The sequence below is a fragment of the Myotis daubentonii genome, chromosome 16, assembly GCF_963259705.1.
Source record: "Myotis daubentonii chromosome 16, mMyoDau2.1, whole genome shotgun sequence".
In the NCBI taxonomy this organism is placed as follows: Eukaryota; Metazoa; Chordata; class Mammalia; order Chiroptera; family Vespertilionidae; genus Myotis; species Myotis daubentonii.
Window position 1 is genome coordinate 49119828 of NC_081855.1, and position 15356 is coordinate 49135183.

Here is a 15356-nt window from a genome sequence, read left to right on the forward strand (position 1 = left end):
AACAAACGGCGTTAGGTAGCCATAGGCAGGCTGACTAGCAGGAAGATGGAGGGCTGCTTTACAGCTGCTCCGCTTACGCTGGAATCTGTAAACACAGATTTCTTATCCACTTATCGGACCCCCCAGGTCTCATCATAAATCCTAGATGCTTCCTGACGACTGTGATGATGACAGAACAGAGATGCCCTCCCTCATCTCTCTCTCTCTCTCTCTCTCTCTCACACACACACACACACACACACGCACCAACTTCCACTGCTTTTCCCCCAAAGGTGCCGTCTTTCCTCTCCTCTCAGCCCATTACGCTGACCTTCAGTTGCCACCTCTCTCTTGGCCTTGGCTCCCCCCACCCACGCTGGCACCTGCCTGGGGCAGGACACATGTGGAACAGGTTGATGCTGTTCTCCCGGAAGTGGAGCGGGAGAGGGGTGGGGTCACTGGGGCAGGCCTGCATCCTTCCCTCCGCAGACACATAAAGCAGCAGCCTGTCCTGGTGAGGGACAGTCGCCCTCTCGACCCACAGACCAAGAGCCCCGGGCCCGCACCCCGCACCCAGCTGCCCGACAGGACCTAGCACCACTCGCTGGTAAGAGCTGGATGACAGCGGAGAAGGCAGGGGCTGTTCGGGGGCTGGACAAGAACAGGGGCGGGTCAAGAAGGGCCGAGGAGTCCCCGAGAGCCCAAGAGGGTTGGTATCCTGATTGGCCTTGGGGAGCGAACACCTCTCTGGTGAGGAGACTGCAGCCATCCGAGCGCCCCCCCCCCCCATGGAAGTCCGGCTGGCCCGGGAGTTTGCCTGCCCCATCCTGGCCCTCCTAGGAAGGAGGGGAGCTCATGTGGCTGGCAGAACAGCCCATACATCTGTGCGCTGCCTCCTGCTTCCATGACTCTCCGAAGTGCCTACAGGGGAGGTGAAGCAATTCCCGGCCAGCTGGTATAGCCTCTCCCACCCACGGGGATAATGTGGCTCTGCCAGCTGGCTGCCCAGCCAGTGCACCTGGACTTGAACCTCAAAGACAGACACCTAAGAGTATGAACCTCAGGCTCTTGCAGGCCCCGCAATCTTTAGGGCCCTCTCACCTCAGCTGGTGTCTCCCAGGGCCACATTCATCCATTTGTTCATCCCCTCTTTCTGCACGCATACGCCAAGCTCCACGTCTGTGCCAGGCACTGTGCCTGGTGCTGATGCTGCTGAGATGACTAACAGCCACTTCCTTCCCTCTGGGAGGTCACAGTAGAGTAGGTCAGAGAGTCAGGTGAACAGATCATAACAACATGAGGTTGCAGGTGTTTCAGAAGGACACCTGCTTTGGGGACATGGGGTGGAGTCACTAGCTGTCTGAAAGGATGAGGGAAGAGATCACAGAGGAGGTGACTTAAAGGATGGCTAGTGGCTCTAGATTGGAAGGGAGGTAGTGTAAGCAGACGGAGAACAAAGGCAAAGAGCACTGAAATGCCTGGATCTGCTGGGCAGGCCCCGGAGGGCAGTGGCTCCCACACCCAGGAGCCAGGAGGGCACAGGGAGGTAAGGGTACAGGGAAGTGGCTCCAACCCCCAAAACAGGACACCTGCCTCCCCAGGCTCTCAGCGCCAGTGGTGGCTGCCTCCGTCCCCTGGCATCCCTGGTCCTGGCTGTCGCTCTTCTCTGGGAAGACGAGGCAGGCATAGCTTTGTGAGAAGAGTTTGACTGCCCTCACTGATGAAACACTCCAGCCAGGCTCCAAGTTCGTGAATAAAATGTGTGTGGGTTGAGATGAGTCCTGGACAGAGAAAGGGCAGGGCTGGCTTCTCTAGCCAGACAGTGGCTCTGGGCAAGCTGCCTCAGCTCTCGAGGCCTCGCTTCCTCGTCATAAAATGAAGAATCCTTTGACATTCCAAGAATCCAGGCATCTCTCTGCAGGGGCCTTCCCATGGCCTGGTCTGCCAACTTGTCACTCTCTGACTCCCCCCTCCCCCTCCCCAGAGACAATGACCATGTTTGAAAATGTCACCCGGGCCCTGACCAGACAGCTAAACCCTCGAGGGGATCTGACACCCCTGGACAGCCTCATAGACTTCAAGCGCTTCCACCCCTTCTGCCTGGTGCTGAGGAAACGGAAGAGCACGCTCTTCTGGGGCGCCCGGTACCTGCGCACCGACTACACCCTCCTGGACGTGCTGGAACCTGGCAGCTGCCCCTCAAGTAAGCCTCGGGCGTGGGGCTGGGACGGAGGGAGGGGGCCCAGGCATGAGCCCACGAGGAGGACTCAAAGCTCCCCCTACCCAGATGGGGTTAGGTGTCACCTAGCCCGAAGGGCTCACGGGAGGTGGGGGACGGCGGGTCGATGCCTCTCGGCCCAGCCCCTTTCATCTTCTCCCTCCTGCAGATCCAACAGACTCTGGGAACTTTGCCTTTAAGAATATGCTGGATGCCCGAGTGGAGGGACAGGTGGATGTGCCAAGGACAGTCAAGGTGACGGGGACTGCGGGGCTGTCTCGGAGCAGCACCTTGGAGGTCCAGACACTCAGTGTGGCTCCCAAGGCCCTGGAGGCCTTGCACCAGGAGAGGTGAGAGTTGGCAGGGAGGGGGCTACCAGGGTGGGGTAGGGTGTTGCATGGAAAGGATGCCTTGCTCCCAGAGTTAAAGATCACCACAGGGGAACTCTTAAAGATGATGCTCTGGCCGATGGGTGCCTCCAGGCCACTTTCTAACCACTCCCCTGTCCTTCCACTGCCTCTGGTACCACCTCCCCCCACCCCCATCCCCATCACACACATATGAGGATGAGTGTATTCACATGAACTTGCTCTATGACCTTGGAAAAGTCATTTCTGCTCTTGGGACCTCGGTTTTGTTTCCTGAAAAATGATGGGGTTGGATGGAAATCTCAAGGGTTCCTTCCTACCCTAAGACTCTATGAAATACACTTTACAAGAAAAGGGCCTTAACTGCTCCGCACTGCAGCTTGAGCCAGCAGTCTGCTCTCATAAATTACCTCAAGCCTGGCCCCCACACACTCAGGGCAGCCCTTGGGATTGCTACCTCAGCAGCACAAGGGGTGTGGCAGATGCCAGGCTGATGCTGGGCACCTCAGATGTTTGGTTTGACAGGGGAACTGACTTTTAAGTAGTTAAGTAGTGGTTGAAAGAAGCATGTGAAGGCTCGGGAGGCAGGCAGGAAGGACTGGGGTGCTTGAGAAATCATCCAGTAAAATGTATAAAGCTTCACTAAGTGCAAAGCACCCTACTAGGTGCTGGGGTGCACTAGAACATCTTGGTCCAAGAACCTTGAGATCGAGGAGTGTGCGAAGAGTGTGTAACAGTGACTAGAATTCAAGGCAAGAAGTGGTGAGTGCCATAGAGGGGTTTGTCTGAGTTTTGTGGCAGGTCAGGGGGACTTCTAGCGGGGGAAACGAGGACAGAGTTCACAGGGGACGCAGCCCATGATCTAGGCCTTGAAAGATGAGTAGAAATTGGACATCCAGGGCCGAGAGAAGGGCATTACTAAGGCACGTGGGTGAGAAATCGCAAAACTTATAGGGACCATGAAGAGGTATGAGTGGAGCAAAGGGAGGTTAGGGTGGGCCCAGAACATGCAGGAACCAGGTGTCTGCTCAAGGAGATGCAACTATCCCATAGGCACCAGAGGGACCCTGGCGATGCTCTGATGTATGTCATGATCAGTCCAACCAGATGGAGGAAGAGTGTTAGTTAGTGCACAAGAGGCAGGGGTTTGAAGCCGTTGAAGCAGGCAGACTAGGCAAGGCGCTGTTCCACTGTCCATCAGAGAGGTAAAGTGAGGACCTGAGCTGGGAAACGCATCAGAACGAAGAGGGAGGAATGGCTGCCAGACCCCTGGGGCAGCAGAATGGACTGGACCTGCCGACTGACTCCAGGGGAAGGGAGTGGGCTTTGTCAAAGACGACGCTAATCTAGATCTAATGTACAGTGTGAGGACTACAGTTAATAATTCTGTACTGTTTCCTGGAAATTTGTAAAAGCAGATTGCAGGTGCTCTCACCACACACACACACACACACACACACACACACACACACACACACAAATGGTAACCGTCAGATGGATATGTTAATTAGACTATAATAATCATTTCTCTATAACAAAACGTGTTGTACACCTTAAATATATACATAACTTTTCTTGAAATAAATAAATATATAAGAATAAAAACCCCAAGATGACTTTGATATTTGACCCAAGTAATGACATTAATAAAGACAGGAAGACCAAGCTTAGAAGTGTATTTGGAGAGAAAGATTGTGGATGTTTTGAGTTCGTGTCCCCACTGAGACAACAGGTGAGAGTGGTCAATAGGTACTTGGAGTGACTATAGTTAACCACACTGTATTCTATATTTGAAAGCTGCTACAGAGAGTAGATCGTAAAAGAGTTCTCATCACAAGAAAAAAATATTTGTAATTACGTGTGGTGATGGATGTTAACTAAACTCATCGTGGTAATCACTTCTCAATATATACATATATAAAATCATTATGTTATGCAGCTAAAACTAGTACAGTGTTATATGTCAACAAGACCTCAATTTTTATAAATGTTAATGGTATTTGAAAATGAGGGTCTGGAGTTCAGGAGAGAAGTCAAGAGATAAATACATATGTGGTGATCAGCCACATAAAGGTTACAACTATAGGAATGGGGTGGGAGTTCAGAGAGCAGAGAACTGAGAACAGAATCTTAGGCAACATAAAATTTTAGGGCAAATGTGATGCAGACAGAATGGATAGGATTTAGAATCCTGAAAGAAGGGAGCAGAACTGGGGTGGCACCAGGTGATCAGAAGCCAGAAGATAGCATCTCGCGGGGTGGGAGGGCGGGGGGGGGGGTGGACAGCAGGGCCCAATGTTGCTCCAACTTAGGAAAGGTCTTTGAGTTTGGTAAGTGGGAAGTCGTCGTGACTTCAGTTGAGGAGTAGAAACAGAAGCCAAAGCATAAAGAATTTTGGCCAAGGCGGGGAGGAAGTAAAGACAGTGGGTATAGGCATAGTGCCAATGAAGTGAAGGAAAGAAACAATGGCAGTGGGAGGGAGTAGCAAGATCAAAGGACATGCTTATATGTGTAAGCAAGTAGAGAGGGAAACTGGTGTTAATGCAGGAGAGGGGATGAGATGGAGAGAAAGGGCCCTAGAGGAGATGGACAGAGCTAAGAACAGGGAGGAAAGGGAAGGGAGTCCAGCCCAGGGCCAAGGAATAAAGGAGAAAGAAGCAACCATGAGGCCCTGTCCTGGGCCAGACGACGGCCAGTCTCTCTCAGCACCTGGAGGGAGGTGTCATTATCCTCACTTCATAGACGAGGCCACTGAGACCCAGAGGAGCTGCCCTGCTATCAGCGGGGATCTGGGTTTCCACCTCGGGCTTTCCTCCAAGTCCTCACTCTCTCCCTGACATGACACCGCTATGCCTAGCACCTGGGAGCGACAGAAGAAAAGGGAAGGCCAGGGCCCAGGCGGGGAGAAGCTCCGGACGATTCCCTTTGTTTCTCCTGCCACAGGAAGCTGGAAGCAGAGCACCCGTTCCTGAAAGAGATGCGAGATCGAGGCGAGAACCTGTATGTGGTGATGGAGGTGGTGGAGACTGTGCAGGAGGTCACTCTAGAGAGAGCCGGCAAGGCGGAGGGCGTCTTCTCCCTCCCGTTCTTCGCCCCATTGGGGCTACAGGTTTGGTTCTCTCTCCCTCCCTCCCCCCACCCCTCTCTCTCTCACAGTCAGCCTCTCCACAGAGGCTGCATTGACTTTGCCCCATCAGTGCCCAACCAGGACCCATTCTTTCTCCCTGCTCTTCAAGATCCAGTCCCCCGCTGGCCCGACGCGAACCCTGCCTCTGGTCAATAGCGCCCAGGGTGGCGGGTCCCTGTGCCACATGCCACAGGGATCGATCAGAGAAGGGGAAACTCACGGTCACGGAATATCCTCATGGTGCTCCCCATCTACACAGAGACATCCTTGTTCTGTCTCATGGAGGAGACACATAGGTTGGAAAATTCCATGTAAAGAAGTAATGTTCTGGATACCTCTGTCTATTTTGTATAAACATTCAAGGGATGAGTTGGAACGGGGAGTAGGAGTTAGTCATGGAAGGTTTCCTGAAGGAGGTGAGCCAGGGACAGACTGCAACGAGGAAGAAGGAACCAAGGCCTGGATGGAGGTCCTAAGGTGGGACAGGGATGCACAGGCAGGTGATGGAGCAGGCCTGCCCAGTTCCTTCCTGTGTCTGAGCCAGGAAGGGAGACGCACATCATTAGTGGGGTGACCTGTGGAAATGGGCAGAGGAGCTGTGAAGCCCACTCCATGGAGTCTGGACCAGGTAGAAAGGCAGTCAGGGACACCAATGAAAGGTTCCCAACTTCTTGTCTCCCCAGAGGCCCTCAGACTGGCCCTTCACTTGCACCCTCACCCCCACTTCCAGTGTCTCATACTCAGGATCTCGGCAGATTCACAGATCCTCACTGTCCAATCCTAGGGATCCATCAACCACAAGGAGGCGGTAACCATCCCCAAGGGCTGCATCCTGGCCTTCCGAGTGAGACAGCTGATGGTCAAAGGGGAGAATGAGTGGGGTGAGTAGACGCCAGCGTGTTCTCCCCTCAAGACAAGAATGACCTGCACCAATACTAAGTCCTGGCCCCCTCTTGTGGCAATGTCAGGGAATTAGTGAACGAGAAGGTTGTGTGGTGGTCCGACTTCAAGGAACAGAACAGCAGGGGCTGCCCTGGAGAGAGAGTGAAGGGACTCCTGGTTCTGAGCGAGAGTCTCCTGTGTGCTAGGCACTGCATCAGCTTCGGGGGAGAGGGCGCAGAGAGCAATCAGCCTCAAGGAGCCTGTGGCCAGTGGAGGAAACAGACCCAGATACCAGTACTCGAATGCAAGAGAGAGAATACTGTTATCACAGGAAAGGACTTACAGAGGGGAAAGGATTCCTTCTAGCAAGAGGGAGAGGAGCCGAAGATGCAGCGAGGCATTTGAGGGCAGGCTCCCAGCCCTCCATAGAGCCATAGACGTGAGACTAGAGAAAGAAGGGGGCACGGGGCAGCTGTCTAAGGTCCCTGCTCTCCTCTCTTGCTCCTTACAGAGATCCCACATATCTGCAATGATAGCATGCAGACCTTCCCTCCTGGAGGTAAGTGAGATTGCTTTCTGGCTCCCCACTCTTCTGCCCGGCCCCTGACATGACCTGCTAAGACTGTGCCCTTGAATAGCACACACACACCAAAACCCCCTGCCAAGGAGCCCCTGGGTTTGTTTCCCCTAAAAGTATCTATTCTGAACTCTAGGAAAGACAGACAAAGGCCTATGAGTACCACCCAAGAGGGACAGAGAAACAGACTGAAAGGCACACTTGGAAGCAGAAATAAGACGAAGACAGTGTGTGTTCTCAGAGTGTGGGCAGACTGAGCTAACACAGTCTCCGTGCGTGCGTGCGTGTGTGCGTGTGTGTGTGTGTGTGTGTGTGTGATTTTTTAAAATATATTTTTATTGACTTCAGAAAGGAAGGGAGAGGGAGAGAGAGAGGGATATAGAAACATCAATGATGAGAACCATTGATGGGCTGCCTCCTGCACACCCCCAACTGGGGATCTAGCCCACAACCCAGGCTATGCCCTGACCGGGAACTGAACTGTGACCTCCTGGTTCATAGGTCGACACTCAGTCATTGAGCCACGCTGGCCAGCTGGCATGGCTCTGTGTGTTTTTATAATGATCACTGATGAAGCTGCCTTGACAACTGCTCTAGGTTAAAAGGCATGAGTAGGCTTTATGCTGACACACATGCATTGTTTCTGTCTTCAGGAAAGCCAGAAGAGGAGAAGCTCATCCGTAAGTGTTTCCTGCCATTTCACTGTAATTTTTTTGACTCAGAATTTTAAAACTCCAGTTGTTGTTTTATTTCCTTCTCCATGGGACCGACAGGGAGCATGGCAGGGCAGATCTCACCAAACAACTGTCCCTGAAACATGGCAGAAATTCCAATAGCTTAGGGACAAGCAGTGGAAAGGGAAAGTCTGTGCGTGAGATGCCCAGGTGGTCTGATGCCTTGGACCAGACCGCTGTCCTCGAGGGCCTTAGTAGCTCTAACCTGTCACACACACACCTCTGCAACTCCACCCACCGCCCAGCACCTGGGGCGGAAGCAGCTGAGTCAGTGTTGACAGCTCAATCCAGGTGCCATTTTCCCATTGCATTAGCTTTTCTCCTGACCCGGTCCTGCCTCCCATGAATGGGGCAAGAGTATCCTTAAACTGGCTGGTTATCCTAACCCCCTATTAAACCTCATCGCCTGGCTGGGTACCCTAACCCCCCATCAATGTTTCATCACCTGGGTATGGCTATGTTTGGGAAGATTACATTCTTATCATTGTTTTTTTTGTTTCTCCTTCAGTCATCCAGGCATCCGATGTTGGTAAGGAATTTTCTGAGTTTCTACCAAGACTTTGGTGTGGGAGAAGCACTGGGGTGGAGGGAGGGGGAGACAAGTGCTGGGTCCCAGGTCGTGGGGATTGGCGCCACTGCCAGGAAGCCAATCTCTCCAAAGCAGGCTGGACATGCTCCTAGGAGGCCAGGTCCCTACAGGGTCAGGCCAAGGTTCAAGCCAACCCTGATCCACTCACATCCCTGTCTATAGACCCACCCACGGATCTCAGGAGCAGTCCCATCTTGGCCTTCACTCAGTCACGAATCATTCTTCTTTGCCAACTAACTCAGGAGAAGGGGAAATAGACCTTCCTTCTCAGCTTTTAGCCAGTCTTAGAGAAAGGGAAGGCACTTGTCTGCTGCTCCCTGGTGGGGCCTGGGAGCTCAGGGGGAATGACTATGGCTTAGATGGTACTGTGGGTCCTGGGCCCCTCCTCGCCCCTAACTGCCTCCCCCCCACATACACACATATGCATCTCAAGTCAGGGCTAATGGATAACTTCATAATTGCATTCCTTGGTCAAGAAAAACAAGAGGCCAGGCTAAGGCTGGGAGCAGAGCACGGGGACCTGCGAAGGGTGTGAAGGAGCCTGCAGGGAGAACGCCGACTGAGTGGGGAGGGTGCCAGGTGGAGAGCCGCCTGTTTGCCACGTTTACTGTCCCCACAGGGGAGATGCATGAAGACTTCAAGACACTAAAAGAAGAGATTCAACGAGAGACCCAAGAAGTGGAGAAGCTGAGTCACGTGGGACAAAGCTCCTTGCTCGCGGCCCTCAGCAAACTGCTAGGAAAGAAAAAGGAGCTCCAAGACCTGGAGCTCACGGTGAGGTCCCAGTGGAAGTGTGTGGGGGGGAAGGGGGTTGGGAGAAGGGTTTTTGGTGCAGGTGCAGCTGGGGGGAGGGGGGGCTGACACTGGCAGAAGGTGATCAGGGGCCAGGGGATGTGACAGCGGATGCCTTCCCCAAGCTGGCCAGGTGCCCCCGGCTGCCCTGGTGCCTCTGGAGAAGGACAAACAGTGCAGTTTCCTCCAAGGCACATGCTCCTTCCTGATGGACAGGGGAGGCAGCAGGCCAGCAGGCCCTCTCTCGGAAGGGGCTAGAACTTTCCTTTCCAGGATGTAAGGCTCAGGAACCAAGGAACCCAAGTCAGTCCGATATTTTCAGGACTTGATACCTTGAAAAAGAAATCTGGAAATCGGACAAAGTTGACACATGTCCAGGGATTATGTGCCAGACACCGTGCTGGGCCCCTTCCTCGTGTTATCTTGCTCACGCACCTTTCCTCACAGCTTGAAGGGGCTCTAGACAAAGGACATGAAGTGACGCTGGAGGCACTCCCAAGAGATGTCCTCATATCCAAGGAGGTTATGGGCGCCATCCTCTACTTCCTTGGAGCCCTAACAGGTAAGGAAGGAATACGGCCTTCATTTACACACCCTTCTGGTGATAGGAATGAATCACTGAGTGAATTCCCAAATGTTTGAATGAATGAATAAGTAAATGAATGAATGCCGGGCAAATTATAGCACAATGAAGTAGCTTATATCTACATTTTTAAAAATTGGTCTCATGCCTAAGGATTCACTTGGTCACCTTGGATAGTCTGAGAAGATGGCCTGGTCTTGCTAACAGGGGTTGGCATAACATACATAGCTAATCCCATCACATGTTATCGATATTTGTTAGCTTTCATTTCAGGGGGTCACATCCTCTGATCTTGCCCCCTGAATTCTCATCTTCGCTCTGCAGGAAACATTCCCCCACTTAAAAGAATTCTCTGGTCCTTCAGGTATAAGCTGAGATGTTTGTTCTCTTAAGAAGTCTGCCATCAAATGCCAAGGCCAAAGCAGACCCCTCAGCTATGGCTCCCCTCACACTGTGTGCTGTATTTGCGCGTCCCTTGGTTTTTCTCCACTAGACTGCAAGTTCCTTGAGTGAAGGGAGTACATTTTTACCGAACATATTCAGCAAAGGTGCCTGGCCCAGAGCAGGCGTTCAACTGTGGGTGGGGATGAATGAATGAACGCTGAAAGTCTGGCAGGGTACCCACGTGGAGCTGTAGCTCCCTCTGCACCACCAACACACATCTCTTCCTCTGCCCTTTTCTTCAGAGTTAACTGAAGCCCAACAGAAGCTGCTGGTGAAATCCATGGAGAAGAAGATCCTGCCTGTGCAACTAAAACTTGTGAGAAGCAGCAGCAGACACCAGGGAGAGTTGGGAGGGAGTCAGCCAGAACCAGGGGAAAGACACAAATGCAGCCTCATGACAGAACCATCCCAGAGGGCCTCTGTCTTCTCCCAGCACCTCATGCCCCTTCTCATTTCCCTCCATTTCTTCCTTTTTGCTATTTCACAACTAGAGATGGAAGAGTAGATGTCTGGGCAATTATCTGGGTTTTTCAGCCTGATCGTGGGAGGAGAGACAGAACACTCTGTTTTTGCTTAGTCCTAGCCAAGTGATGTGAACACATCTTTTAATGTCTCTGAGTAAAATGGGGCTAAAAATAAATGAGCTGCCCTCTGTACAGGGTTGTTAAAAGCTCCAGATGGGCCCTGGCCAGTGAGGCTCAATTGGTTGGAGCATCGTCCCATACACCAAAAGGTGGCGGGTTCGATCCCCGATCAGGGAACATTGAGGTCAGGGCACTTCAATTGACGTTTCTCTCTCTCCCTGCCTCTCTCTAAAATCAATGTTTTAAAAAAAGGCCCAGGTGGAGTTGTAATATAATGTAATGAAAAGAGTTATAATAAGAGAAAGGTAGGCATCTTTGTGGTTTTTATGAGTTAGGAGAAAGAAAAGGAGGTTTCCAGTTCTTTCTTTTCATGCTGTTTTGGTTCCTTCCAGGTGGAGAGCACAATGGAACAGAATTTCCTGCAGGACAAAGAGGGTGTTTTTCCCCTGCCATCTAACCTGCTCTCCTCCCTTGGGGAAGAAGAACTGATCCTCACAGAGGCCCTCGTGGGGCTGAGCGGCCTGGAAGTGCAGAGATCGGGCCCCCAGTACACATGGGACCCAGACACCCTCCCCCACCTCTGTGCCCTTTACGCTGGCCTCTCCTTCCTGCAGCTGCTGACCAAGGCCTCCTAACTTGCCTTTTCCATCTGCTTCCTGCTTCCCTAATGCCTCCCCCGCCTTACTATGCTATGTCCTTAACATCCAAGGGCATTTCACAGCCACCAGGCTGAAGATGATGGAAACCCTAGCCGATCCCCCGCGATAACCAATTTCCACTTGACCAACTCTATCTCCTCCTGCCCCTGTAGCACTGCTACCCACTGAGCCCATCCGCTGATGCTTAAGTCCTCTGAGAGTAGAAACACTCAAATTTTAAAAATTATGAATCATTTCAGCAAAACCAAAATTAATTAATTTCCTATCCCAATCCCTCAATCTTGTGCTTTTAAAAATCAAGCTTCACTGGAAGTAATGGAAAATATTTTACTTTGAATGAAATGTCTTTGGTGTTTTCTTTAAAGAATCTATCATAAGGAAAGTCTTAACTTGTGTCAGAAAATAGGCATTACCACACTACATATAGATCATATGTACATGAATACTATTACACTGTCCTCAGGCCAGCTGGGAAGTACTCAGGGAAGAACTATAAGGGTACAGAATGTGGAATCTAGATTCTAAAGTGAGAATATCATCAAAGCAGCGTGTCTTCATAGAGGAGCCTTTGGAGCCCTCTGGACTTCAGTTAAGGGACTGGGAAAGGCAAAAACCTAGAGATACATTGTACAAACCCAAAACAAGACTAAGACAACTTTCAAGTTTATTGGATAAAAATGCAGATAGACCCTGGCCAAGTAGCTCAGTTCGTTAGAGCACTGTCCCAATATGGCAAGGTTGTGGGTTCAATCCTTAGGCAGGGCACATACAAGAATCAATGAATGAATGAACAACAAATGGATGTTTCTCTCTCTCTCCCTCTCTCTAAAAATAAATAAATAAATAACTTTAAAATGCAAATAGGTGTTTAAAAAAAAGATACCTGCCTGGCCAGTGTGGCTCAGTGGTTGAGCATTGACCTCGGAACCAGAAGGTTGAGGTTTGATTCCTGGTCAAGGCACATGCCCAGGTTGCGGGCTTGATCTCCAGTGGGGAGCATACAGGAGGCAGCTGATCAATGATTCCCTCTCATCATTGATGTTTCTCTCTTTCTCTCCCTCTCCCTTCCTCCCTGAAATCAATATATATATTGACCAAAAACTTTTTAAAAAGAAATTGTGCTATTATTTTCTGATTTCACCTTTTCCTCTTCTGCTCTCAGTTTAGGGTGGTTGTGGGAGGAGGTGATACGGGTGGACTTGCATATGGATTTGCTAACATGGATATTACAATCTCATAAAACTGCCAGATTTATACCTTCCTCCTCTGCCTGAAACTTGGTTTTAATATCTTTCACCAATCCCTTTTAAAATGGTTTATGGGTGGAATAATTTCTCCAAGGTTTTGGCCCCAGGAGTCAAACTCTTCCCCTTCCTAGGCACCCCTTGCCTTGATTAGTTCCCTCACTCACCAAGAATTCATGATCAACTGCCAAAGACTTTGTGTTAAGCCATCCTCCCCGATTCTGGGGCATCTTCTAAGGCCTCACTCTATTGCTCAAGAACGTACTGAGTAGTTATCTGCTGACTTGATTGTTCTAATCTTATGATGTAAACATAATAAAGAGGTGAGCTAACACCCTAACTATCCAGAAGGGTAACTTCGTAAAGATGAACAACAAAGCTCACCTGTTTTCTTCCTTTGCCATTCTCGCCCACCTGCAGTTACAGATACGGCGTTATGAAGAGGCTTTAATGAGTTTATTCCAGTGATGACTCAAAAGTCCTGTTATCCATTCCCGAGCCCTACGGGGAAGGGGGATAGTTAGGGAAGAATTGGTCAAGGCATGTTCCCTAAAACTGGAGCACACATTTTTCCATTTAGCAAGTGGCTGTTTAGTGCATGAGCTACTTGGTACAAAAGTATGAAAAGGGTGTGGTAAAGCCCTGGTCAGGTAGCTCAGTTGGTTAGAGCATTGTCTGGATACACCAAGGTTGCAGGTTTGATCCTTGGTCAGGGCACATACAAGAATCAACCAATCTTCTATATATATAAAAGGCTAACATGCTAAGTGTCCCTCCCGCCGTCCAACTGGTCACTATGACACACACTGACCACCAGGCGGCAGATGCTCAACGCAGGAGCTGCCGAGCTGCAGTGACTTGGCAGCGGAGGTTCTTGGGTGACGCACCCTGAAATCAGAGAGGAGGGAACCCGATTCCTCGCAGGCCGTGAGATTCCACCTTCAGCCGTGGGCTATGTTGTTGCTGGGGCACTGTCGGCCCCGATCTGGTTTGCTGCACTCTTGGGTTTGCATTCCACACCCTGTACGACAGCAACTTTGTAGAGTGCCCTCTCGCACTCTGGGACCCCTCGGGAGATGTCGGAGAGCTGGTTTCGGCCCAATTCCTGCAGGCCAGGCCAAGGGACCCTACCTGCTGGAGGGACCCCGCTCACTCTGCAGACACTGGGGAGGGATCCTGGTAGTTGGCTCCAGGGTGTGTCTGGCCCCTCTCGCCCAGCCCTGCCCCGCCAGCCACCTTCTAATTAATTTCCTTTCAATGTGCACAAATCTGTGCACTGGGTCATTAGTAAATGCATAAATAAGTGGAACAACAAATTGATGTTTCTCTTTCTCCCTTCCTCTCTCTCTCTAAAATCAATCAATACTTTAAAAAAAATTTAAATAATTTTTTTCTATATACATAAACTTAAAGAAGATAGTAAAAACATATTCTCTGTCTTCTAGGACCTTACAAGACAGCTAGACTGTCTTGGGGGTGTCTGACCTGGTCTAAAACTCAGGGCCTCCGTTTATGGAGGAGATAAAAGTTCCAAGAGGGCCGAAACCGGTTTGGCTCAGTGGATAGAGCGTCGGCCTGCGGGCTGAAGGGTCCCGGGTTCGATTCTGGTCAAGGGCATGTGCCTGGGTTGCGGGCATATCCCCGGTGGGAGATGTGCAGGAGGCAGCTGATCGATGTTTCTCTCTCATCGATGTTTCTGACTATCTCTCTCCCTTCCTCTCTGTAAAAAATCAATAAAATATATTAAAAAAAAAAAAAAGTTCCAAGAGGGTAGGAAGTTGTTTTGTCTTAGGAAATTAGAACATGCATCCACCTCCTGCAGAATCACTGAAGGATTCCTTTGTAAAATAAGTGGACAGAACTTCTGATCCAATTTCCTTCCCCTGGGGGAGTCTCAGGCTCTCCGGTACACCATTATTCTGCTCCCTATTTCACTACAGTGACTGTCTGGATGCCTACAGGCGCCCCAAAGGAGTCCCTGAAGCCTCTGCCAGGAGGGGCTTCCAGCCTCTTTCCTTCACAACACAGGGCAGCGGAGCACAGCCTCCAGCAGACTGCATTCTGCAGCTATGCGTTACCAGGCCACCCCGCAATGCACTAGCCCCGGGCCATACAGAGTGGACCCCGACACTTCATTACCCTGGAGTGACTGTACGCAAACGCGCTCTACCCCCACCCTCCCTCCCAGGCTGCAGGGGTTTTATGCCTCATTTTCAGCGTTAGCTAAAAACCTGATAAGGAAGGCTGGATCCCATGGTTCGGTTTTATTTTAAGCCCAACAGCCTAGCTCCACCTCCCTCGTTCGCAGCTTTTCTTCCCTCGCGCGGGACGCACTGGGCAGCCGTTGAACGTGAGCCTCGTGGGTCTGGAAGGCGACTCAGCAGCGGGCAAACAGAGAGAGTTTGGGCAGGAACCCGCCCGGCTCCTCGTGACGTCATCACGCACCGAGCTCCGGCGGGGCCTCCGCACTCCGCGCTCGTTGAGGCGCCGAATCCGATGAAACCCAGTTTGGAGCCTGTGGGGACCCCTCGTGGACAAGCACAGAAATGCACTCCGGAGGAAGACAGAAGAAAATC

The 15356-nt window shown here is 51.2% G+C and overlaps 1 protein-coding gene and 1 long non-coding RNA gene across 4 annotated transcripts; one reads left to right on the plus strand and one right to left on the minus strand.

Moving 5' to 3' along the window:
* Positions 1 to 466: 466 nt before the first annotated feature.
* Positions 467 to 11878, plus strand: GSDMA (gasdermin A). Its single transcript, XM_059670908.1, has 12 exons — positions 467 to 586; positions 1964 to 2182; positions 2367 to 2547; positions 5509 to 5674; positions 6477 to 6573; positions 7086 to 7133; positions 7805 to 7831; positions 8394 to 8414; positions 9094 to 9248; positions 9714 to 9828; positions 10536 to 10609; positions 11270 to 11878. The coding sequence occupies exons 2-12, from the start codon at positions 1969 to 1971 to the stop codon at positions 11510 to 11512; spliced, it is 1341 nt and encodes a 446-aa protein (XP_059526891.1). The 5' UTR covers positions 467 to 586; positions 1964 to 1968; the 3' UTR covers positions 11513 to 11878.
* LOC132218959 (uncharacterized) lies at positions 9242 to 14534 on the minus strand. 3 transcript variants are annotated; one of them, XR_009449331.1, is made up of 4 exons: positions 13592 to 14534; positions 13165 to 13281; positions 9702 to 9821; positions 9242 to 9598 (listed from the first exon to the last, which is right to left on the minus strand). It is a non-coding gene; the product is annotated as an uncharacterized LOC132218959 (long non-coding RNA). The 3 variants fall into 3 exon arrangements; XR_009449330.1 differs by having other exon boundaries at positions 9242 to 9612; XR_009449332.1 differs by having other exon boundaries at positions 9242 to 9612; positions 9702 to 11296.
* Positions 14535 to 15356: the final 822 nt, after the last annotated feature.